The sequence below is a fragment of the Siphateles boraxobius genome, unplaced genomic scaffold (genome assembly GCF_051911475.1).
Source record: "Siphateles boraxobius isolate OS27281-9 unplaced genomic scaffold, OSU_SipBor_1 125, whole genome shotgun sequence".
Classification (NCBI taxonomy): domain Eukaryota; kingdom Metazoa; phylum Chordata; class Actinopteri; order Cypriniformes; family Leuciscidae; genus Siphateles; species Siphateles boraxobius.
The window spans coordinates 933,880-955,490 of record NW_027508728.1 but is presented as its reverse complement, the minus strand read 5'-3'; the positions used below and the strand labels follow the sequence as shown (position 1 = coordinate 955,490).

Here is a 21,611-nt window from a genome sequence, read left to right as displayed (position 1 = left end):
TATAAAAGTAGACAATGTATTAAATGACTATATATATATTAAACTGGAATATAATTACAGAATGTAATATTGTATTTAGGCTACTGTTTTTCATACAAATACAATAGAAACCATAGTTACATTTTGTCATGATAGTGAGGTGCTATAGGCTATGCCTGGATTTATCTGTGGTTGGTTTAAATGCATGATAGTGGATGACCAATGGTTCATTTTAATAAGACTCAAACAGTCCGAATATTACATTTTACCAAATAAAAATGTGGTTGTTACATTTTTTAACAGATGTTACTGTTTTTGTTAATGAACATACATTTTACATAGTAGTATTAGCTTGAGAACTCACTGTCAAATATGCGTTTCGAGACAAAACATGTATTATTAATATTGCAGCCTGCACTGCTGTGCTGAAGATACGTGCCATCAAAGTCAGGCAACACAAACCTGTTTCAAGACTTGAAACAATATCCCCCATTAGCACATGCAGAAACTAAGAAATATATTTTTGTATTCAGATATTTATTTTAAGGAAAAATGACAAATGTTTGAATGTTCTACCTCAGATTTGTGAAATGTTCAGGCAATAAAGAGTAGTTTAAAACCACAATTAACGCTCTGGGCCCGTATTCATAAAGAATCTTAATGAAAAGAGTAGCTCCTAGTGACAAAATTCTAAGAAAATTCTTAGAAATGTTGGCGTTTACTCTTAAAATTAAAGAAAAAAATCCTAGTAAAGAAAAAAGTAATTCAGAAAGCATCTTAACCCTTAACCCTCTGGGGTCTGAGGTGTTTTCTGAGTCGTGGAGGTGTACTAACATGCTCTGACATTTGTGCTTTTTTCAGTTATTTATAAACATGTTAATGGCAAAGGTGTAAATTCACTCTATATAGCACAAACGGGGCTACCGTAATATGTGAGCAACATGTATGTACATGTTTGTATTTTTGAGAGAATATTGTTTATGCGTGGTTATTGAAAAAACTAAAGCTTAAAGTGTCTGAAATAAGGCCACAAAACACATACTAAATATGTGTCCACAAGACTTTTGACTAATGGGTGTTGTTGCCTAGAATTTTTGCTTCAAAATGATCTGAAAATCATCCTGCCTAATCATTTACACAAAACAATTCATTGATTTAAATTTTATAAGACACCTTTTGTTTGGAAAGGCAATATGCGTGGAGGCGTGTTCACACCTGAGAAGACAAAGGCCGGATAATGTGCCACATACATAATGAGCTGCATATTAATTAGCCTTTCACACAGGTGTGTCACAGGATCCCAAAGAATGCAAGGACAAAAAAAATTATCTATATATACATATTTTACAATTAGAAATTGTAACCAATTACAAATAGGTTACAATTACAACAACAATTACAATTTTAACAATATTTCAAGTGTATTCTTTTTTTGTAAAAAGTATAAATGTTATCATACGTATTAAAAAAGGTAAGGATTCATTAGTTTGAATATTGGAACAAACACTATAATAACATCTTAGTTGATAATTCAATATACCTACTTTATTTTTGACAAAACATCATACTATAGTATATTTAACATATGAGCAGAAATTAGTGAACAAAAGCGTACCTATTTAATGTGACAGTAGTCTTTTTTTACAGTCAAAACTTTATAATCTATCCAAAACTAATCACAAAATCTTGTCTAAACATTCATATTTAGTCTGTAACATATTGTGTATTATATATTAACATATACATGTTAATTTGCAGTTTGCTGCTTATACAGACATTATATTTCAACATATTTCAGTCTATTTTTACTCATCTTAGTAGGCTATAGCAATATAGTTTGGATGTGTTCATGTAAACATAACGTTTACTAATGTAGGTGCGAGAGTGAATGAACGGCAAATATTAGTTCCCTTTCAGTCGATAACGTCGGACGTAGTCGACGCGACTGAAATGGGATCACGCTAGGGAGCCTGTCTTCTTCGAGTACTATTGAACGAGCCAATGTAATTGGCGTGCGTGATTCGCATCACACACTCCGCCCCCGCGGCGCGGGTATAAATACGGAAGTGGATGCACGCACTAGTTGCCTTTCGCTTCGGAGCCGATCGTTTGATGTCTCTGAGAGTGCTGTTGTCTACAACGAGCGAGTGTGTCGGTGTTCTTCAGGAAGACTCTCCCAGTGCTGGTGTTCTACAGCGCGAGTGCAGCGGTGATTGCGAGCTTTGAGCTCTCAACTGCTGTTTTAACAGCAACAAATTTCTAAATGTTTGTGTGTGTTGATGGCTGGTTAGAGGGCGGAAAACTGAGTGCTTCACTGTTTCAGTTCTCTGTTCAGTGTTGCCGCGGTCATTCCCCTGTGTGCTCCGGCACTGGTGACGGTCCTATTTTCTGAAAGAGCAACACGGGTGCGTTTGCGTCTTTTTCAAGATGTCATTCCGCCCGTGCGTTTCTGGGTGCGGTCGTTCCCTGTCTCTCTCTGATGGTCACAACTGTTGTGTCACGTGTTTGGCTTACAGCACGCTGAGACAGCTTTTGTGGACAGCTCATGTTTTCACTGTGGGAACATGACTGTCGCAGTGTTGAGGGCGAGACTCGCCTTCGTTCGCGGAGAGCGAGTCCCCATTACCATGCCCCACCCTCGGGTGCTGTGTGGGATGGGTGACCGGAGGATAGTGTTGGATGTCCCGCCCGGTAACCATTCCCTGTGGGCTCCTCACTCCTCCCTTCCACTGCAACCACTGGAGCCTCCTGTGTTGTCTGCTGGTCCATCTGTAATGGGTGGGCCAGCGGTTTCACTCGGGGCTCCCCTGGAGGACAGGACGCCGATTGCAGCATCGGAGGGTGAGCTGACTTCTAGAGATGATGACTCGGCTGCATTGTCTCCCTCCGGGAGTTCAATGTTGCCCGAGCCGGATCCAGAATTATCAGCTATGCTGAAACGGGCCGCCGAGGCTGCCGGGCTCGAGTGGAACCTCCACCGTGTCCCGTTCAGTCTCGGTTGGAATCTGGAGTTTGGTATCTTGGGGCGGGCCGCGCTGGTTCTCAGCTCGCCGCCCCAGTGCCTTTCTTTCCCGAAATGCATGGAGAGCTTGTCAGGTGGTGAACAGCATCTTTCTCTGCCAGAAACTGCCTGACTAGCTTTTCCCCCTCATTACCCTTGATGGAGGAACGGTGAAGGGTTGCGAGGTGTCCCTCCATTGGAGCGGTCTGTCGACACAGGTGCACCTGTGTCCGGCGGCCGCTGCCTTTTGGGGGGATCCTCGTCTCCCCCCTAAGGCCTGTGAGTTTCGTCTGCTCCGACGGGCAGAGCTTACAAAGCCTATGGGCAAGCCCCTTCCTCTTGCGTGCCATGGCGTTGCTGCAGGCTAGGGCACCCATGGCATGCACGAGGGTAATCCAGACCGTGCGCTCATAGGTGAGCACCGCACTGCATCCGACCTCACCCTCCGGGGTACGGGTGTCGTAGCGTGCGTGATAGGTCTGGCGATGTCCACCTTGGTGGTCCAGTAGCGCCTTCGTTGGCTCAGCCTGGTTGGTATGGCGGATGCGGACAAGGTTCGGTTCCTGGTCTCCCCAATTTCCCAGGTTGGGCTGGTCGGCGACGCGGTGGAGAACTGCATCAAACAGTTCTCTGCCGCTCAAGCGCAGACGGAGGTCATCCGGCACATCCTGCCCCGGTGGCCAGCTGCTGCTTCCAACCGCCGCCGGTGGCAGCTCCTCCGCCTGCTCGACGCCGTGGGCGTTCTCCGGCCGCCGCTCCTGCTGGCCCTCCGCAGCAGCCTCCACCCAGGCCTCAGCATGGAGCCGGCCGCAGTTGAGACGCCCAGCCCGCTCCAGGCGCTGCCAAGCCAGGTGGCAAGCGACAGCGAAAGCATTCCGGAGCGGGCCGCCCAGGAATGGATGAGATGCTCTTGGAGTGGCACGATCACTCCCTCCCCCCGGGTGAGGGCCGGGTGGAGCCTTTGTTTGTGTGTGTGTCTGTTCCGCCGCTGGCTCCCTAAAAAAAAAAAAAAAAAGCGGAGCAAGCGGTACCCACACTTCAAGGAGAGAGCAATTTCATCTGTTCCTGGGTCCCAAGAGGGCCAGTCTGGCGGGTGTGACCCTGTATAGCCTTACACCCCTCAGCTCCCCCTTGGTCGCCAGCAGGCAGCTTGGTGCGTTCGAGGACCCGGTCATCCGCCTTCTCACGCGCCCCCTGCCGCTTGTGGAGACAGGTAAGTGTTGCACAGCGCACTAACACCACTCTCTCTACTTTGCTGCCCCACCTCAGGCTCGGCCACCCCGCTCAAGTCAGTGATAGTCATCACATTAGGTGTTGAGCAGACGTGCTCCAGAAAATTCAGTGATATTCATCACACCAAGTGTTGAGCAGTGCTCCTGACTTGTGCGTGCTTATCTTATCCTGCTGGCGAAGGATTTGATATAGCCGCTCCTCCAGCCGGTACGAAGGCCAGTGTAAACTCGTTCTTCGTGCTACTAGGGGGTGGGTCGTGACCATCTTGGCCCAAGATTGGTCTGCAGCTTTGACCTGAAAGACAGGTGCTTCAGATCTCTACCTCCCGCACCGCAGGCCATCCTGTGTGTTGCGTCTAAGGGTGGAGTATCAGTACAGTGTCCTTCCCCTCGAGTGCTCCAGAGCCCGTTGGGTCTTCAGGTCAACTGGAAGAGAGTAATCTCGCCCACGGGCTGAGTATCTCTTTTCTAGTTTTGGAGAGGTACTCGGTCCAACATGTCTCTCCAATGAGAATGTGTTCAGCTGGTGTTGAAGTGAGAAAGGGTCCCACTGAAAGAACTTTCAGAGGCTCCTGGGGTATATGGTAGTCGCAGCCTTTGGCTCCCTCCATATGTGACCGCTTCAGCGCTAGCTTCACGATCGAGTCCCGAGGTGACCGTGGCAGAGCAGCTCACCCTGTGTGACTATAGTTCATCCCGGTCTGCTGCCAAACCCTCTTCAACAGAGGGGCCATGTACAAAGGGCGTGTTTTAACGGGGGCCTGGGCGACCCCCGACTACACGGGCATTCGTGCCTCGAGTTGTTAGACATTGCGACCGTTGCGCAAGCTTCCCCTGCATGTCACAAACTCACCCGTCACCTCCTCCTTGGAGTCAGACGCTTCTGAGGGCGCCTTGTTCCACTCCTCCCGCTTACTCAATCGTGCCGCCATCGAGCCTCACGACAGTTATAGCCAGGGCAAGTGGAGACTCCATCCCCTGGGTCCGGCTGGGTCATGACCATTCCGGGGCCGCTCAGTTGCCCCCCCGGTTTTATTTTTCCGCCAGTGTTTGGGTAAACCGAGCGGACTACCCTTGGACAAACACTGGGACTCAGCTGCCCCAGGGGCCCGCAGAAATGCGTTTAACCCCAGTGAGCCTTCTAAAAGTGACTGCGACTCATGGTCGCCTTGCGCCTGCAAGTCAGTGAAATCATCACTCTTCATGTTGAGCAGAATTGCTCCTGAAACTCAGTGAAGTTCATCGCACTCAGGTGTTGAGCAGCAATGCTCCTGTAGCTCAGTGAGTCCATCACAGGTAGCTCAGTGAATTCATCACACGCAGTGCTGAGCAGAAATGCTCCTGGTGCTCAGTGAAGTTCCTCGCACTCAAGTGTTGAGCAGAAATGCTCCTGAAGCTCAGTGAGTTTATCACACTCAGGTGTTGAGCAGTACTGCTCCTGAAGCTCAGTGAACTTGTCACACTCACGTGCTGAGCAGAAATGCTCCTGTCGTTCAGTGAAATTCTTCGCACTCAAGTGTTGAGCAGAAATGCTCCTGAAACTCAGTGAGTTTATCACACTCAGGTGTTGAGCAGGAATGCTCCTGAAGTTCAGTGAACTTGTCACACTCAAGTGCTGAGCAGAAATGCTCCTGTCGCTCAGTGAGGTTCTTCGTACTCAAGTGTTGAGCAGAAATGCTCCTGAAGCTCGGTGAGTTTATCACACTCAGGTGTTGAGCAGGAATGCTCCTGAAGCTCAGTGAACTTGTCACACCCAAGTGCTGAGCAGAAAATGCTCCTGAAGCCCAGTGATCTTCACATGTTGTGTTGAGCAATGCTCCTGTCTTTTGCGCCCGTCACTTGCACCTACGTGCCATGTCAGGAGAGGAACAGGTCTTCATAGTTGCCCCTTATTGGCCCAACTAGACCTGGTTCCCTTCAACAGCCTTCCTGACTTCCCCTGGAAACTCTTTCGGGGACGGGGCACGATGGCACACGCGTTCTTCCCCCGGAGATTCCGGGCGGTCTTACATCTGAACGCGGAGGTTCAGGTGGCTATCACAAGAACATGTGATAGTTACCATCACTTCTGCGAGCACCCCCTAGAATTGGGTAGCGTGCTTACGCCTTTAGAAGTTGAACCTAGTCGTTGAGTGCGTCTTCTTTCCTGAGGAGATCCTGAAAGCTTTCGATCACTTCAGTGCTCTCTTTCCTGCAAAATGGGTTGCAGTAGGCTGTTTTCCTAAATCACCCTCAAAATGATGTTGCCTCGGTGTTTAAACGACGCTCATCGTGTTGCAGAAGTATGCAGAAGCACGTTCTGGTCGTCAGGTTCCTGAGGAGCAAGGTCTTGTAAATCCTTGTGTCCCTCTTTATCCTCTTGGGCCTTGTCCCTGGTGCGACTGCACTGCAGAGACCGCCCCTGAGCCACTGCAGGTAGTGAGTTAAAAATTCTGTTATATCAGTTCTCCTGCTCGCGTGGTCTCTACTAGAGGGTAGGGACTTGCTCGCTTTCGGTCAACGTATTGTGCCTGGAGTCTGGGCCGGCTAACTCTCACAAGCTGAGACCCCGGCTCGGATTGTGCCCAAGGTTCCTACCTCTCCCGTAATAGGAGCAGGTGGTGAGCCTGCAAGCGCTGCCCTGGAGGAGGCAGATCCAGCCCTGGCTTCTCTGTCCGTTCGCTTGGACGTGTACAGAATGCAAGTCATAGACCTCAGACCAGCTCTTCAAATATCTGTTGGAATTCAGCAGAGAGGGAAGGCTGTTTCCATGCAAAGTTGCACTTAGTGCTTGCCTTCATTTCGGCAAAGATCCGAGATGCAACATGTCCACTTAGGTGTTGAGCTCCTCTATGATGAGTGTAAAGTGCTCCGCCTGGGCGTTGACGATATACTTTGCTAAACAGATTCTAGAGTTGGGGGCTGGACGACACCTGGTTGAACCGCTGCTTCCCGTGGGCTCCCTTCTCATGAAGCCAGTTTCACCTTGAGCCCGGTTCAAGTGTCGGCTTGCTGCGCCATTCCCCTCCTATGGACTGGATACGTGCGCCTTTCTACTCCAGTTGAGTTCCCTTAAAATTGAACCCTGTTGAGTTCCTCCACACCCCTCCGACGTCGGACGTGCGGAACGTCTGGTGTTAGGCCTACCACTCGTAAGCAGTGTGGAACCTGTGTTAGGCTGGGTCCATATGTTGCGGTCCCTTCGGTGACCCCATATGTGTATTCTTCCACGATACGGCTCCCTGCGGTGAGCCCGTGTCTTCCCTCGGCAGAGTCTCTCTGCCGTCACTGTCCGGTGTGTCTCCCCCCGTCTTAGGCTGGAGCCACCCCAGTGTCATTCCATAGGTTAGACTGCCCGGTTTCCGCCCAGTTCATATGTGTATTCTCCACATTACCTCCCTCTGGGTTGGATGTGGCTTCCGCAGCGTCCCTTCCTTCCAACGTACGGGGAACGCTTTCCCAGTGGTCCTGTAGGAACAGCAGTGACTTCCCTGGCCTAAGCCCTGTCCTTCCCCGCCTTAAGTTTGCGGGGGCATCAGGAGGCTTTGGTTTAGGCACTGGAAGGTGGCAGCGTTAGTGGCGTGTTCAATGGTTGATCCCATTTCAGTCGCGTCGACTACGTCCGACGTTATCGACTGAAAGGGAACGTCCTGGTTGCGTATGCAACCCACCGTTCCCTGAAGGAGGGAACGGAGGACGTAGTCCCCTTGCCACTACCGCTGGACCACCGCTGACCCCGGGTTACTCTCGGCTCCTCAGCGAAAAGCAACTAGTGCGTGCATCCACTTCCGTATTTATACCCGCGCCGCGGGGGCGGAGTGTGTGATGCGAATCACGCACGCCAATTACATTGGCTCATTCAATAGTACTCGAAGAAGACAGGCTCCCTAGCGTGATCCCATTTCAGTCGCGTCGACTACGTCCTCCGTTCCCTCCTTCAGGGAACGGTGGGTTGCATACGCAACCAGGACGTTATCTGCCGAACCAATCTGGACAGTCCCTGTCTCACTTTTCTCTGACTACTCCTTTTTCTGTCTCTGAGTTAATCTTGAAATCCAACCCTTCATCCTGTCGTCTTGACCCTGCTCCTACTCCTCTTCTGAAACTCTGCCATTCAGTTATCTCTGCACCTATTTCTCACTTCATCAATGCATCTCTTACCTCTGCTTCATTCCCTCTGCCACTCAAAACTGCTGCTGTTACCCCTGTTCTCAAAAAACCCAACCTTGATCCCTCAGTATTATCCAACTATCGTCCCATTTCAAATCTACCTTTCATAGCTAAATTACTAGAAAGTACTGTTGCCTCCCAGCTTCAGTCTTTTCTAGTAGAAAATAATATTTTTGATCCTCTTCAATCTGGTTTTCGCCCTCTACATAGTACTGAAACTGCACTAGTTAAGGTACTCAATTATCTGCTTCTCTCTGGTGACTCTGGTTCTCTGTCTATGCTCCTGCTGCTGGACCTCAGCTCTGCCTTCGATACTGTCTCCCATCAACTACTCATTTCTCGTCTTTTGGATGTGGGTATTTCTGGTGCTGCTCTTTCTTGGTTTTCTTCCTATCTCTCTGATAGACAGTTCTACATTTCAGTTCAAGATTTTCGTTCATCTACTGTCCCCCTGAAGCAAGGTGTCCCACAGGGATCCGTTTTAGGGCCATTACTAATCATAATTTATATAATACCTCTGAGTCAGATCCTCCGCCGTCATGGTTTTAATTATCATTTTTACGCTGACGACATTCAATTATATACTACCTGTACATCGACTCTATCTATCACAACTGACAAAATCTCTGCTTGTGTGAATGAAATTAAAGATTTGCTTCATTAAAATTTTTTCAATCTTAACATGGATAAAACTGAGATTATTTTTACCGGACCTCCGTCACTCATTAACAAAATTCCTACTAACTTCACCTGTGAGTTCGCTGGCTCTCACATCAAACCATCTAGTACTGTTAAAAGTCTTGGTGTAATCTTTGACTCCTCTCTATCTTTCCATTCTCACATTAATTCTACCACTAAATCAGCATTCTTTCATCTACGCCGCATCGCTGAGCTCCGTCCCTTCATCAGTATCTCAGACGCTGAAACTGTCATCCATGCATTTATCACATCACGTCTCGATTACTGCAATGCACTTTTTTTTGGCCTTCCTGCTAGCTCCATTTCCGAATTGCAATACATTCAAAACTCTGCTGCCAGAATACTCACCCACACCAAGCGTTCTGCACATATCACTCCAATTTTGCATTATCTTCACTGGCTTCCTGTGGCTTACCGTATTAAATTCAAAATTCTCCTTCTCACTTTTAAATCTCAGCACGGCTTGGCTCCCCTCTATCTCTGTAATCTGCTTCACCCCTACGCACTCGACTCGCTCCCTACGATCCTCCGACTCTAGCCTTCTCGTCGTCCCTCGGCATCGCCTTGTTTCGATGGGGGGCAGATCATTCAGTGTTGTAGCACCCAAAATATGGAACTCTCTACCCCAATCACTCTGTTCTGTTAACACTCTCTCTGAATTCAAATCCATGCTCAAAACTCATTATTTGCTGAATGTCATAACTCTTAAGTTGTACTGGAATGTTTTTTTTGTTTTTTCTACCTAATTTCTCATTTTCTGTACCTACACTATCTAACTACTGTTGTTTTGTCTGCTGTCTTTGTCCTCTGCCTTTATCGTTGTTTGTCTATTGTAAAGCGTCCTTGAGCTCTGGAAAGGCACTATATAAATAAAACGTATTATTATTATTATTATTATTAATGGCACAGACACGCGCTGTATAACTGTAGTAAACAAAACACGCGCGTCTGTGCCGTTCATTCATCATTTAGCCTACACACAGACACGCAATTCATATTTAAACAGTCTTTTTGCGGTTTACAGACACTATTCAATATCGCGATTAGAACAAAGCACTTAAGAATAAATGACTTACTACATCAGCTGGATCCGTTGCTCCTCGAAATGAAACTACCAGCACTTCTGGTACATTTTCCAGGGTTATTAGATAGTATTATTCCTCACAGCGTATGGATACGCTGTGTACACAGCTGTAGTAAGATACTTACTAAACACGATGTGTTTTATAATCCAGCTGGTGGGCGTTGGCATGTTTGCATGGCTTGCCTTAGATCATTTGCGTTTGAATACGGCGCGCTCTCCGTGGGCGTGGCACATTAACGCGTAATCAGGTATAATGAGCTGGAAAGAAAAAGACTGACATCTCTCTCTTTTCATACAGATTACATAAACTGAGAATGTTTTTTTTTAAATATAAATTAATTCATTTAAAAGAAGAGAGTTCAAGCTTCATTATGGAAAAACACTCGTGCCTGTATGACAAGTATTCGCGGAATTACCGTTAATTTTCAGAAGGCATTTCAGAATGGACTTCACTGACAGAGAGAAGGCAGAATGCGCATCATGTTTGTTTTTCTTTATTTGGCGAAAAGCACAACACTTTGTTTTTATTGTGAGTATCCTCAGTATCGCCCGCGCGGTAGTCGACCTCAGAGGGTTAAAAGAGGTCTTGAGGTCAAAATTGTTAGGAGCACAGATGAGGACTTTATGAGTTTCTTTAGCAGAGGAGAAAATGGCAGTAAGACGAAGAGGGAGAAGAAATGTGTTGCAGACAATAGATGACAGTGAGTTAATAAGACGCTATATATTAGATCGTGCAGTGATCATGTTTGTGACTGATCTTATTAGAGACGCGGTAACAAATACCTTATAGAAAATGAACAGCATGGTAAATTAAAAAAAGGATTTATATTCACATATATAATGTGTGTGTGTATGAGAACGGTCAAATAAGAAAAATTACGCATGTAATTTCAAAGTGAAGGCTTAGAATAGACCCTATACTTAAAATCACTCTTTTTTTCCTTCTTGGACAACCAACCAATCACAGTCTTCAAAAGATTGTGTCATACATAGCAACGGGGTCAACCCCGCCTCCTCACTAAGATGAAAGTTTTTGTCTTTGCCTCGCTCAGAGTTGCTCTCAGATCGGTCCTGAATCGCTCTTAAGCTAAGACTCCTACGTAACAGATTTAAAGCTAAATTAAGAGTTTTCTGAGAGGATTCTTAGAATCTTTATGAATACGGGCCCTGGTTTCTACAACTTTCACTTAGGAGTAAAACTCGTCCTTTAAACTTGAAAGAAATAAAGATTTGACATTTATCGTGATAATTATCGATATAGACTGATATAAAAAAATTATCGTGATGATTTTTTGGGCCATATCGCCCAGCCCTACGTGCGATCCGATAATTGATGCGCTGGCGCCAAATATTGATATTTAAATTAATAAAATAAGGCTCTAAATAGATTTCCCTTTTCCCAGCGTCGCTGCTTCATGGCTCCTCACGGTAGCGCTAACACATGAATGAGGGAAACCTGAACATAAGTTAACTAGCCTATATGAAATAGAGGTTTTTAATAGGGATGAGCAAGACTAGTCGAGTAAACGGTACAGCTGCTACTAGTCAACACTGAAAACAATAGATTACACAGAAAAAATACACAAGATTTAATCGTTCAAACTACTGTCAGTTTAATGTTTCTGTGAAGAGCAGCGTTAGTGGAAACGGAGAGAGGCCGGTGGAGCAAATGTTAAAGGGATAGTTCACTTTTAATTTTCATAAAATGAACATTTAATTTAATTGTCATTTTTGGGTGAACTATCCCTTAAATGAACGTCACTGAGCGCTGCACCGTCTGGAGTCCCAGGAGCTCTGAAGGATAAGAGGAGGAGTGACGACAGTGGAAGACGAGAGAACACCAGGCCTGGACATTTACATTGTGTTTTGTCTATGTATGGGCGGCAGTCCACTATGAAGCACCTGCCGTTTACTTTCGGTTTACTGATTTTAAAACTTCAGTTACCATTCTCCAGTTCCCCTTTCTTCCCTGCATTTATTTACATTTATTTAAACACATATACACATTTGTTTAAAAGAAAAAACTGTTTAATAAAAAAGAGAAAGCAATTTCGCATTTAGTTTACTCCCCCCTGCTGTACCGAACCCGTACCGAGCCGTGACTTCAATACCGAGGTATAAACCGAACCGTCATGTTTGTGTACCGTTAAACCCCTAATGTTGACACATTTATACAATCTTACCTCAGTATCTCCAGTTTACAGTGAGGATCCTTCAGTCCATCAGAGAGCAGCTTCACTCCTCGGTTTCCTAGTTTATTCCATGTCAGATTCAGTTCTCTCAGGTGTGAGGGGTTTGATCTCAGAGCTGAAGCCAGAGCAACACAACCTTCATATGTAACACCACAATACCTCAACCTGTAGAGAACAATCACACTCTTCAGTCTCTCAGTTCAGAATCAGATAATCAGGAACTTCACAATCAGAAACAGAGACTTAATCCATGACATGATTGACAGGTCCAGTCTAATGCATGAAGTCTTCATAATTTCTCCAGCACTGTACCGCAACTGTCCGCTGACTTGCACACACCTAGAACGTTTATAGTTGACCCGATTGCCAACGTACTATTTTTTTAAATGGCAATGTTTGGGGAAAATTGTCACAGTTATGTTCGGTTAAATTCATTTTCATGGACTTTTAATTTGTTTATCTTCAGTCACATGTTTCCTTTGTTCTAGTTTCCTGCCACTCATGAGTTGCTATGGTTACTGATTTGATTAATCATTCTGTTCAGCTGTGTGTCATTAATTACCCTCATTTGCCTTACTATGTAACCCTCTGAGGTAAACTCAAAATACTCTGTTGATTTTGATCTTACATATTAAGTGTTGTACATCATTAGATCCTGATAAGTGTCTATTTTTTTGTGGATACTCACAATAAAAACAAAGTGTAAAAACAAACATGATGCGCGTTCTGCCTTCTTTCTGACAGTGAAGTCCATTCTGAAACGCGTCCGAAAATGAACTGTAATTCCGCGAATACTTGTCATACAGGCACGAGTGTTTTTCCATAATGAAGCTTGAACTCTCTTCTTTTAAATGAATTAATTTATATAAAAAAACAAATATTCTCAGTTTATGTAATCTGTATGAAAAGAGAGAGATGTCAGTCTTTTTCTTTCCAGCTCATTATACCTGATTACGCGTTAATGTGCCACGCCCACGGAGAGCGCGCGGTATTCAAACGCAAATGATCTAAGGCAAGCCATGCAAACATGCCAACGCCCACCAGCTGGATTATAAAACACATCGTGTTTAGTAAGTATCTTACTACAGCTGTGTACACAGTGTATCCATACGCTGTGAGGAATAATACTATCTAATAACCCTGGAAAATGTACCAGAAGTGCTGGTAGTTTCACTTCGAGGAGCAACGGATCCAGCTGATGTAGTAAGTCATTTATTCTTAAGTGCTTTGTTCTAATCGCGATATTGAATAGTGTCTGTAAACCGCAAAAAGACTGTTTAAATATGAATTGCGTGTCTGTGTGTAGGCTAAATGATGAATGAACGGCACAGGCGCGCGTGTTTTGTTTACTACAATTTACACGTTCGTCAGTACGTCATGCGTCAGGTCAAGGTTTATTCTTTCACCGTAAATCAATGCGTAGGCCGTCTGTCTGAAGCTACTTATTACAGTTGATATGGGGTGGTGATGGCGCAGTGGATAAGACACATGCCTCTGGTGTGAGAGACCCGGGTTCGAATCCACTGTGAGACACCAATGTGTCCCTGAGCAAGACACTTAACCCCGTAGTTGCTCCAGAGGCGTGCGACCTCTGAAATATAGCAAATGTAAGTCGCTTTGGATAAAAGTGTCAGCTAAATGAATAAATGTAAATGTAAACTTGATAAAGTTGAAAATAAATCATGGGTAATTTAAATTTTTGGGTGAACTATCCCTTTAACTTGACAATTGTACATTGCACCATGATAGTTATCCATCCATACAAATGTTGTATTGTATTTTCACATAATATAGACAACAGAATAGACAAAATTTACACATATATGACAACTTGTATAATGAAATGTTGTACCTCAGATCAGTTGGTGTGTGTTTTCCCTTAAATTGTAATGGTATTCCCATAGACTGATCACTCTTCATGGACACACAGCTGGGCTCCGGTGAATTTGATTTCTGACTGTGTAATTGACTTTATCAGAATTGGAGACAGAAATTATTTTCATTCAGCTTATTTTACATGTAGATAAACCTCATATAGAGAATCTATCCAAGTCTATCCAAGAGAAGCTTCACAAAAGTTGAAGAGAAAAGACATTGCACAAGGATAAATCCAGCCATCTATCTATTCCATTCACGGCACCAGACTAGCTCTCAGAACACCTTCCCAATCACAGCAAACATGCAGAACACACTGTTGTAAGACTGGAAAAACTGGAAGGACTTTAAGAGAGGGCCACTCTCTGAGAAAACAAAGGAAATTAACATTTGAACTCCCCCTCATGCACTATTGAGACGAAGGTCTCACCTCCCTCATCCTAATCTACATTTCTCTCCCCCATTCTTCATCCTGGCAGAGATCTCCCAAACTCACACAAGAATCTAAATGGTTTAATGTGAATGATTATCATCTAGTTTTATACATATTTGGTATTATTTGAAATGTCTCGGTACGGCTGGTACAAATGTCTCATTCCCAAAGAAGTAAACCCAAAAGGTAATAAAGTTCTTAGGAAGTTTAGAAATATCTTCCACACCCTCCAATACTGGAGGGTGTGTCTTTGAGTTAACACCTTCGACCATTTGACTGAATCCTAATTTTCCACTGCTAGCAAATGGTGACTTACAGGTAAATGTCCACTGTGGATGATGTTTAGATCATGAGGTCTGGGTATATAATGAAACGCAGCGAGAGCTCGGGGCCTTTTCTATATCTGAGATCGGCCCGTGAGGTCGAGAGTTGCGAGACATCAGCCTCACGCATTTCTTGTCGGGTAAACTTTTTCCTCTTTGTTCTAGAGCATTTGATGTTTTGCATTGATTATCCTTGAATTGATTAAGAAATTGTAATGATACATTTACCTGACATATTAAATTGTGATATTTGATTATTTTAATTGACATTATTTTCATTCAAGAGTTTAAAAGAATAGTAAAACATTCGCTCACATTTAATGATGCACAGATATCATTAAAACCCTTTTCATTTATGGAGTCAGATGAAATAACGAGAAAATACATATGAGAAAATGTATTGCATTTAACCAAAAATACTTTGCTGCGAGAAAAGACAGTAACACACAAAGACCTTCACCGCTAATTCGAATACCACCATTGGATCGAGTTTGACGGCCTTACACTGTTATGTGACACACACTGTATTATCCATAACATTAAGGTCATATGAAGGTTTATATGTACCTGAATGCTGGAGAAACATCTCCATCTGTGAATGTTTCTCTGTCCTCCATGATTCATTCAGTCTTCATGGAGCGTCACAGGTAAGCCTGAAGAGTCAGAAACACTGATTCAGTGTTTCACATACAGATATGTCATTTATGAGGACAAAGGAGCAGATTTAAGACACAGATGTCCATACCTGTCAAGTTTTGGATTTGAAAATAAGGGAATTTTCCTGCGCCCACCGCGAGCAGTCCCACCACCCCAACCAAGCTCCAGTAACGTTATCCCTTACATTTTAAGACAAGTGTTATAGCTTAAATGAAAACACTAAAGGGTATATATGAAGAGCATTTTTTTTAAAGGCTTATTTGCATATTTTCTGTTCATTTAACATTGCTTGTCTCTACATTTACATTTTATTTTCATTCCACACATTATTTTCATTTCATATTGCTTTTCTTTTACAGTTTTTCCTTGCATGTCACATAACTTTTCTTTACTCTTTTAGTGAGTTATAGTTCAAATTTGTTGCAGACTTTGCATTCTTTAACCTGTTAGGCTGCAACCCCACTTTGGAAAAATCCTCAGAAATGGCGTTCCCAAACTGAAACAGATAGCCTACAGTTCATAAACACTTTGCACTAAAATCACAAGTATGATCTCATTTGAAAGCTGACACCTGGCAGTTTATTGTAAATGTAGAATTCATTATTGTCATAATGAAAAAATAGTTATTAATAGCTACAGTTTTGTAAAGTTATTAGAAATTTATTTTGTATGAAACATCTTCAAAGTTTCTGAGAATACAATAGTGGTCAAATACTGAAACTTGAGTGTTATATCTTTTTAATGATGTATAGTTTGTCAAGGTAATAACATTAAATCTGATAGTAACTTTGAACTATTTAAACAAAACAAAAAAGGCTTCAGTGCGCCGGCGCACTGGCAACGATTAACAGGTTTTAAGATGCTAAAGTCGCAGTTACAAAACGCGTGACTGTCCCCTACCCTGCTCTTCTTCAGAAAAGTAAATTCGCTGTCCCATTGATCGCGGTATTTACATGAGGGTGGTTTTGGTTTTGTGGCAGGAGTGCCTTCCGTCTCTGTCGTAGCGTCCTTCATCCGTCTCCGATTTTTTTTCTTTTTCCCCCCGCGTTGTCACTCATCATCTGACCTCACACACTAACCTCGCGACAACTGCCACCTACAGGGGGAGAGCAGGGACGATTGAAACGCGGGACGGATGAAACATTGAGATTTCCTTGAAAACCACTCACGTTATGTACGTCAAATTTCGTCAGCAAGTACAGCACACAATGCCTATCAGACCCGCGAAAACATTTCTTCTTTACGTCTTGCCGTTTTAAAGTTAGAGCCAGAAAGCTGTTTTTGGGGGTGGTTAGTGAAATCTTTTGTGCCGTACTTTTTTTTGACTGACAAGTTGTATTTATTGTTTCATGTGCCATTGTAATAATAATATGGCAGGTGGATTAGTACTGATTCACACCCTTAAGTGTATAATATCAGAGTTTTTTAGTTTACGGACAAAACAGGTGTGGTGGCAATTTTAATGATATTCATTGATCTTTAGTAAAATATAGATGATTCAAATAATGTCACATGTGTGTCTCTCACTTGTAGTGAGAGAAGATTCTGTTTATGTACCTGGGGAGGCAGAAGGGGGAGACACTCCAGAGAACAGACGAACAAGGACCTCTGACCTAGATGTCAGAAGGCCATTTGGTGCAGGGGAGCTTAGTGGGCCAACTAGTGACGTCTATGGAAAACTACTGGGAGGAAGGCTCTGGGGGGAAGAAGGCCTTGAAACTAAGATAAAAGCTAGTTCAGTCTGTCTGGGGGTGTGTCACTCTTCTGCACAGGGTAACAACTGTGTATTAGACTGCTCCTATTCTTGCAAGAATAAATACTTCTATTTTATATAATTTGACTCTGAGTGTCTCTTACGCAGTGATGTTTGTTACAGATGAATTTTTGCCACAACAATTTTGGTGTCAGAGTGGGATTCCTTGGAAGTGCCTTCTGGACCTGAGAGCGGACGGTGTTTGGCCACCTGGACTGAGCAGTTCCAGCTCTACCTCGTAAGCTTGAGAGAGAGGGGCCGACCGCTGTCGGGTCCGGGAGGGGCTCCACTGGAATCAAAAGAAAGCGAACCCGTGGCAACCAACATATCTCTGGTAAGAGACGTCTAAAATATTTTCTTTTGGGGAAAAGTATTTTGTTTCGGGTATGAAATGTGAGTGAACCATATTGGCTGAAGGCTGTTTCTGTGGTACGTAATCTGAGATTAATTGAGATCTATATAGATCAAGAAATTTCAAACAGATACGAGGGAAAATGATCTGAGATTAATTGAGGTCTGTAACAGAACAAGAAATTTCAAGCAGATAAATAATCTGGGATTAAGTGAGGACTGTAACAGATCAAGAGATTTCAAACAGATAGGTACCCTGAAAATTAGTTGTTCCACGACGGAGCAAATTATTTTTAGGTACTGAGGCTAATTAGGGGGAACCAGAACAGTTTTTGGTAAACCTTAATTAGGAGGGCACTAATAGTGCAACCCGACCGATTTGGGTTAAAAGAAAAAATCGGGTCTGTTGGGGACGCCTAAACAGATTAGAGAAAACGCGCGTTGAAGAGAAATCCACAGAGAACAGAGAAGCAGCCAATATGGGGAAGTCTCAAGGTAAGCATGCAAAATTTGATACACCGGTTTTTCTATCAAATGAGAAAATTATGGGGGAAAATTTATGTTTTAGATATTGAAAAAACTGAGAAAATACCATTATTTCCCCAGGGAGGGAACACTGAGCACAACTAGACTGAAAGTAGTGCGAGAATCAGTTGAACAGGGCAGTGAGAAACAAAAAGGTTGTTATGGCTGCATTCAACATGTGTGAATAGGCAGATAAAAAAGTCGAACTGCCAGGAGAAATAAAGTTTTTACTTCTTCATCCAGTAAATGGATGCATGACATTAGATGTCTGAGAACTTAAATTTACATGATAAGGATTGAAGTAGCAAGCAGCAATAAGGCTGTCTGTGTGAAATAGAGGGAACTGTAAGTGAGAGACTTGATGGAAGAGGGAAGTGAAAAACAAAAAGGTTGGTGTGTGAGATATGTGTGTGGGGATTGTTAGCAAACAATCATGTACTGGTTAGATAATGAAGGAACTGGCATGTTTGAGAAAAGAAAGGAGAGGATAATGAAGGAACTGGCATGTAGGGAAAAGAAAGGAGAAATATAGTAGAAAACTATATGTGATGAAAATAGACATGGTCTGACAGAATTTATGGAAGTTAAATGAACTGTTTAAATGATATGAAAAGTTTTAGAATAAAATAAGGCATTGTATGATTGACAGGGATTAACATGATATGAAGAATGTTTTAAGCAGAATGGGGAACAATTCTAGATTTTGATAAAATAATGATTGAAATGATGATATATCTGTTTTATTTTATTAATGTTAAGAAAATAAGGGTTGAAGCAAGTAGCTATAATGGTTGTCTGTGTAATTTACGGACTGAGTAATATAATCTGTTTTGGAGAAACAGTAGAGATAAGACTGAGACAATAATGATAATATTAAGTTGAATCTGCAGACTGACCATGTGATGGAAGGGAAAAGGCTTCAAACCAGTTGTAATGAAAATAATGATGTACAAATTGTTACACTTTATGAAGAGTAACTGAACAGTCCGGGAAAATAAATAAATAAATAAATAAATAAATAGTGAGACAGAAGAGAGCAAATGCTGTAAACAGCTCTGCTCTGAAGATCTCATTTTGAAGAGATTTGCAGATGATGTTTTGTAAAAGATAAGCTGGGATAACAGCAACAGTACTTGTAATTAGTGTTGTTGATGATAATACCAAATTAGTAAGGTAAAGACAGAAAACAAATTCGAATATTTTGAGCATTCTCTGTGCTGCTCATGAAATTATGTTCTGCCAATAATAATGATGAAGAGTATGAGTTGGCTATTGTGATTGAATCCGCCATTGGTGGATGGTCAAAGGAATACAGAGAACTGCTTATCAGTGGGTCTGTTTACATTCCTGAATGGGACACACACTGCTTCAAGGGTGTGCAGTTAAGTTGAAGCCCTTTGGAAGCTCACAGTGATCAAACTGCAAGGTGTCTGATGCTGTAGTTGAGGCTGACACACGAACCAACCAGATGACAGAGAGTGTCTTGATTGTGGTCAGCAGGACCATTTAACACGTGACACATTTCTGATAATAATGTGGGGTTGAAAATAGATCAGTGTTTAAATGACGACAGTGACAATTTTTGGTCTGAGAAATAAGAGATAAAAAAACAAGGTCAAAAGATTGAAGTCTTAAAGTGAATCCTTTTGTGACTCCAACAAATGTGAGTTGCAAAATATGTAAAGGTAATATAGAGAGACAGATCTCAAAGATGATTTATAATAACTGCAAAAGATGCAGAGTAGCCTTGTCAAAATTAGTGTGAATCCTAATTGGAGATTGATAAACTCCAAGAGAAAACTTAAGTCAAATATTAAACTATGGTTGAGAACTTGACAATTAAAATTGAGATTGAGAAATGTGAAACGTTATTGAGAACTAGAATAATTATTTTTATGTAAGAACAAATAAGCAGAAGCAGTAGGCTACTGAATTAACAGTTGCTAAATGTAAAATGTGTTGAAAGGCATCTGATTAAACAAACAGCTTGAAAAGTTGACCATGAAAGAACTAGAAGCTGATGTTTTGCTTCCAAAAGATAAGTCTGCTATTGGCTGTAATGAAACAGTTCGCTTATCTAAATCTGGTGTGTGCTGTGGCTGAAAGTGCCAGGGCGACAGAGACTCAATCTGAATGGAAATTTGTAATGTCTAGATTCCCTGACGTGGGCAAAGGACAACTGTAAAACTATGTTTATTTGAAAACTCATGTATTTTCTGGCAAAGATCCCTTAAGCTGGGATAGAGTTAAAAGATGGTAGATAAAGTCTGATGTTAAAAGTTGACGAAAATGCAGTGTACCAGTCTTGAATGCCTCAGAGTCTCTCTCATTAAATGTCAGATAAAAGCTGTTATCTGAGCCTGTGTCATAAGTGAAAATAAGTTATTGATAGTAAAGCACAGTGTTTCAGTTGAAAATCATAGACATGGAGAGGTTAAAAGAAATCATTGCCGTTCAGAGGGCAATTTGTATTTGTAAATGTTTTAAATGTAAAACTGAATGACTTTAAAGAAGTCTTTAAAATAATAATACAGACCTTAAACGATAGAGGTGACATTTTGATTAGCGTATTTTAGGACCAGTAACAACTTTGTCTAATTTAGTCTCCACCATTCAGGACCGATGGCTCCGGCTACAGATGAAGTACACTGAATGTACGGTTGTGATCTAAATTCACTGAGTATAATCTAAGCAGCTAGGTTTCTGCTTTTAAGATAGTTAATGGATTTAAGTGATTAAATACTGTTGTTATTGACCTGTCTCCCTGTGTGAACACTATTAGGCAATCCGAATGGCCCTGGTGACTCTTGAACGTGCCTTTCCTAAGCTCCAGAAAACAGCTGAGGTCTGTTGAAGAGAACTGATTGTGTGATTGGAAAGAGCGGTCACCAGTGGGCACGAGTGACCATCTCGATGACGGGTAAGACCTTCTTTGGCCAGACAGGGGGCAACCTAAGCCAGAGTGGATCACGTAAAGTCATTGGGCATCTCCTGAATGGAGGTGTGTTATGTGAGACAGGTATGAGGGTTGAGCAGGAGCTGTGAGGCCAGCAGCGTCCTTATGCCGTTAAGGGGAGATGACGCGGTGACGAGTCACGGCATGTCTCCCCAATAAAGCAAAGCTCCTCTATATATACCACTCGCCGGAAGAAACCGCATTAGTTGTATGGCTTGTTTTTTTTATTGTGACAAGCGTCTGCAAATATGCCAGGGGACGACACCCTGAAGAGAAGAAGATTATAGATAAAGGGCTAACAGGAGTGGGCTTTCGAGAGCCAGCTGAGGCCATGAAGTGATTACCTTTTGTTGTTGTGGAGACAGTAGCAAAACTTTTTATGTACTGGTTTGCCTTATGGGC

At 43.0% G+C, this 21,611-nt stretch overlaps 1 protein-coding gene across 6 annotated transcripts in view; it reads right to left on the bottom strand.

The window, feature by feature from the left end:
- The window catches only part of LOC143733204 (protein NLRC3-like), a 261,767-nt gene that overhangs the window by 7,548 nt on the left and 232,608 nt on the right, over positions 1-21,611 (bottom strand). For all 6 annotated transcript variants that reach the window (XM_077224813.1, XM_077224832.1, XM_077224847.1 and 3 more), the window contains one exon: positions 12,328-12,501. In XM_077224813.1, the coding sequence (XP_077080928.1) occupies positions 12,328-12,501 (174 nt within the window). The remainder of the gene's footprint in view (positions 1-12,327; positions 12,502-21,611) is intronic.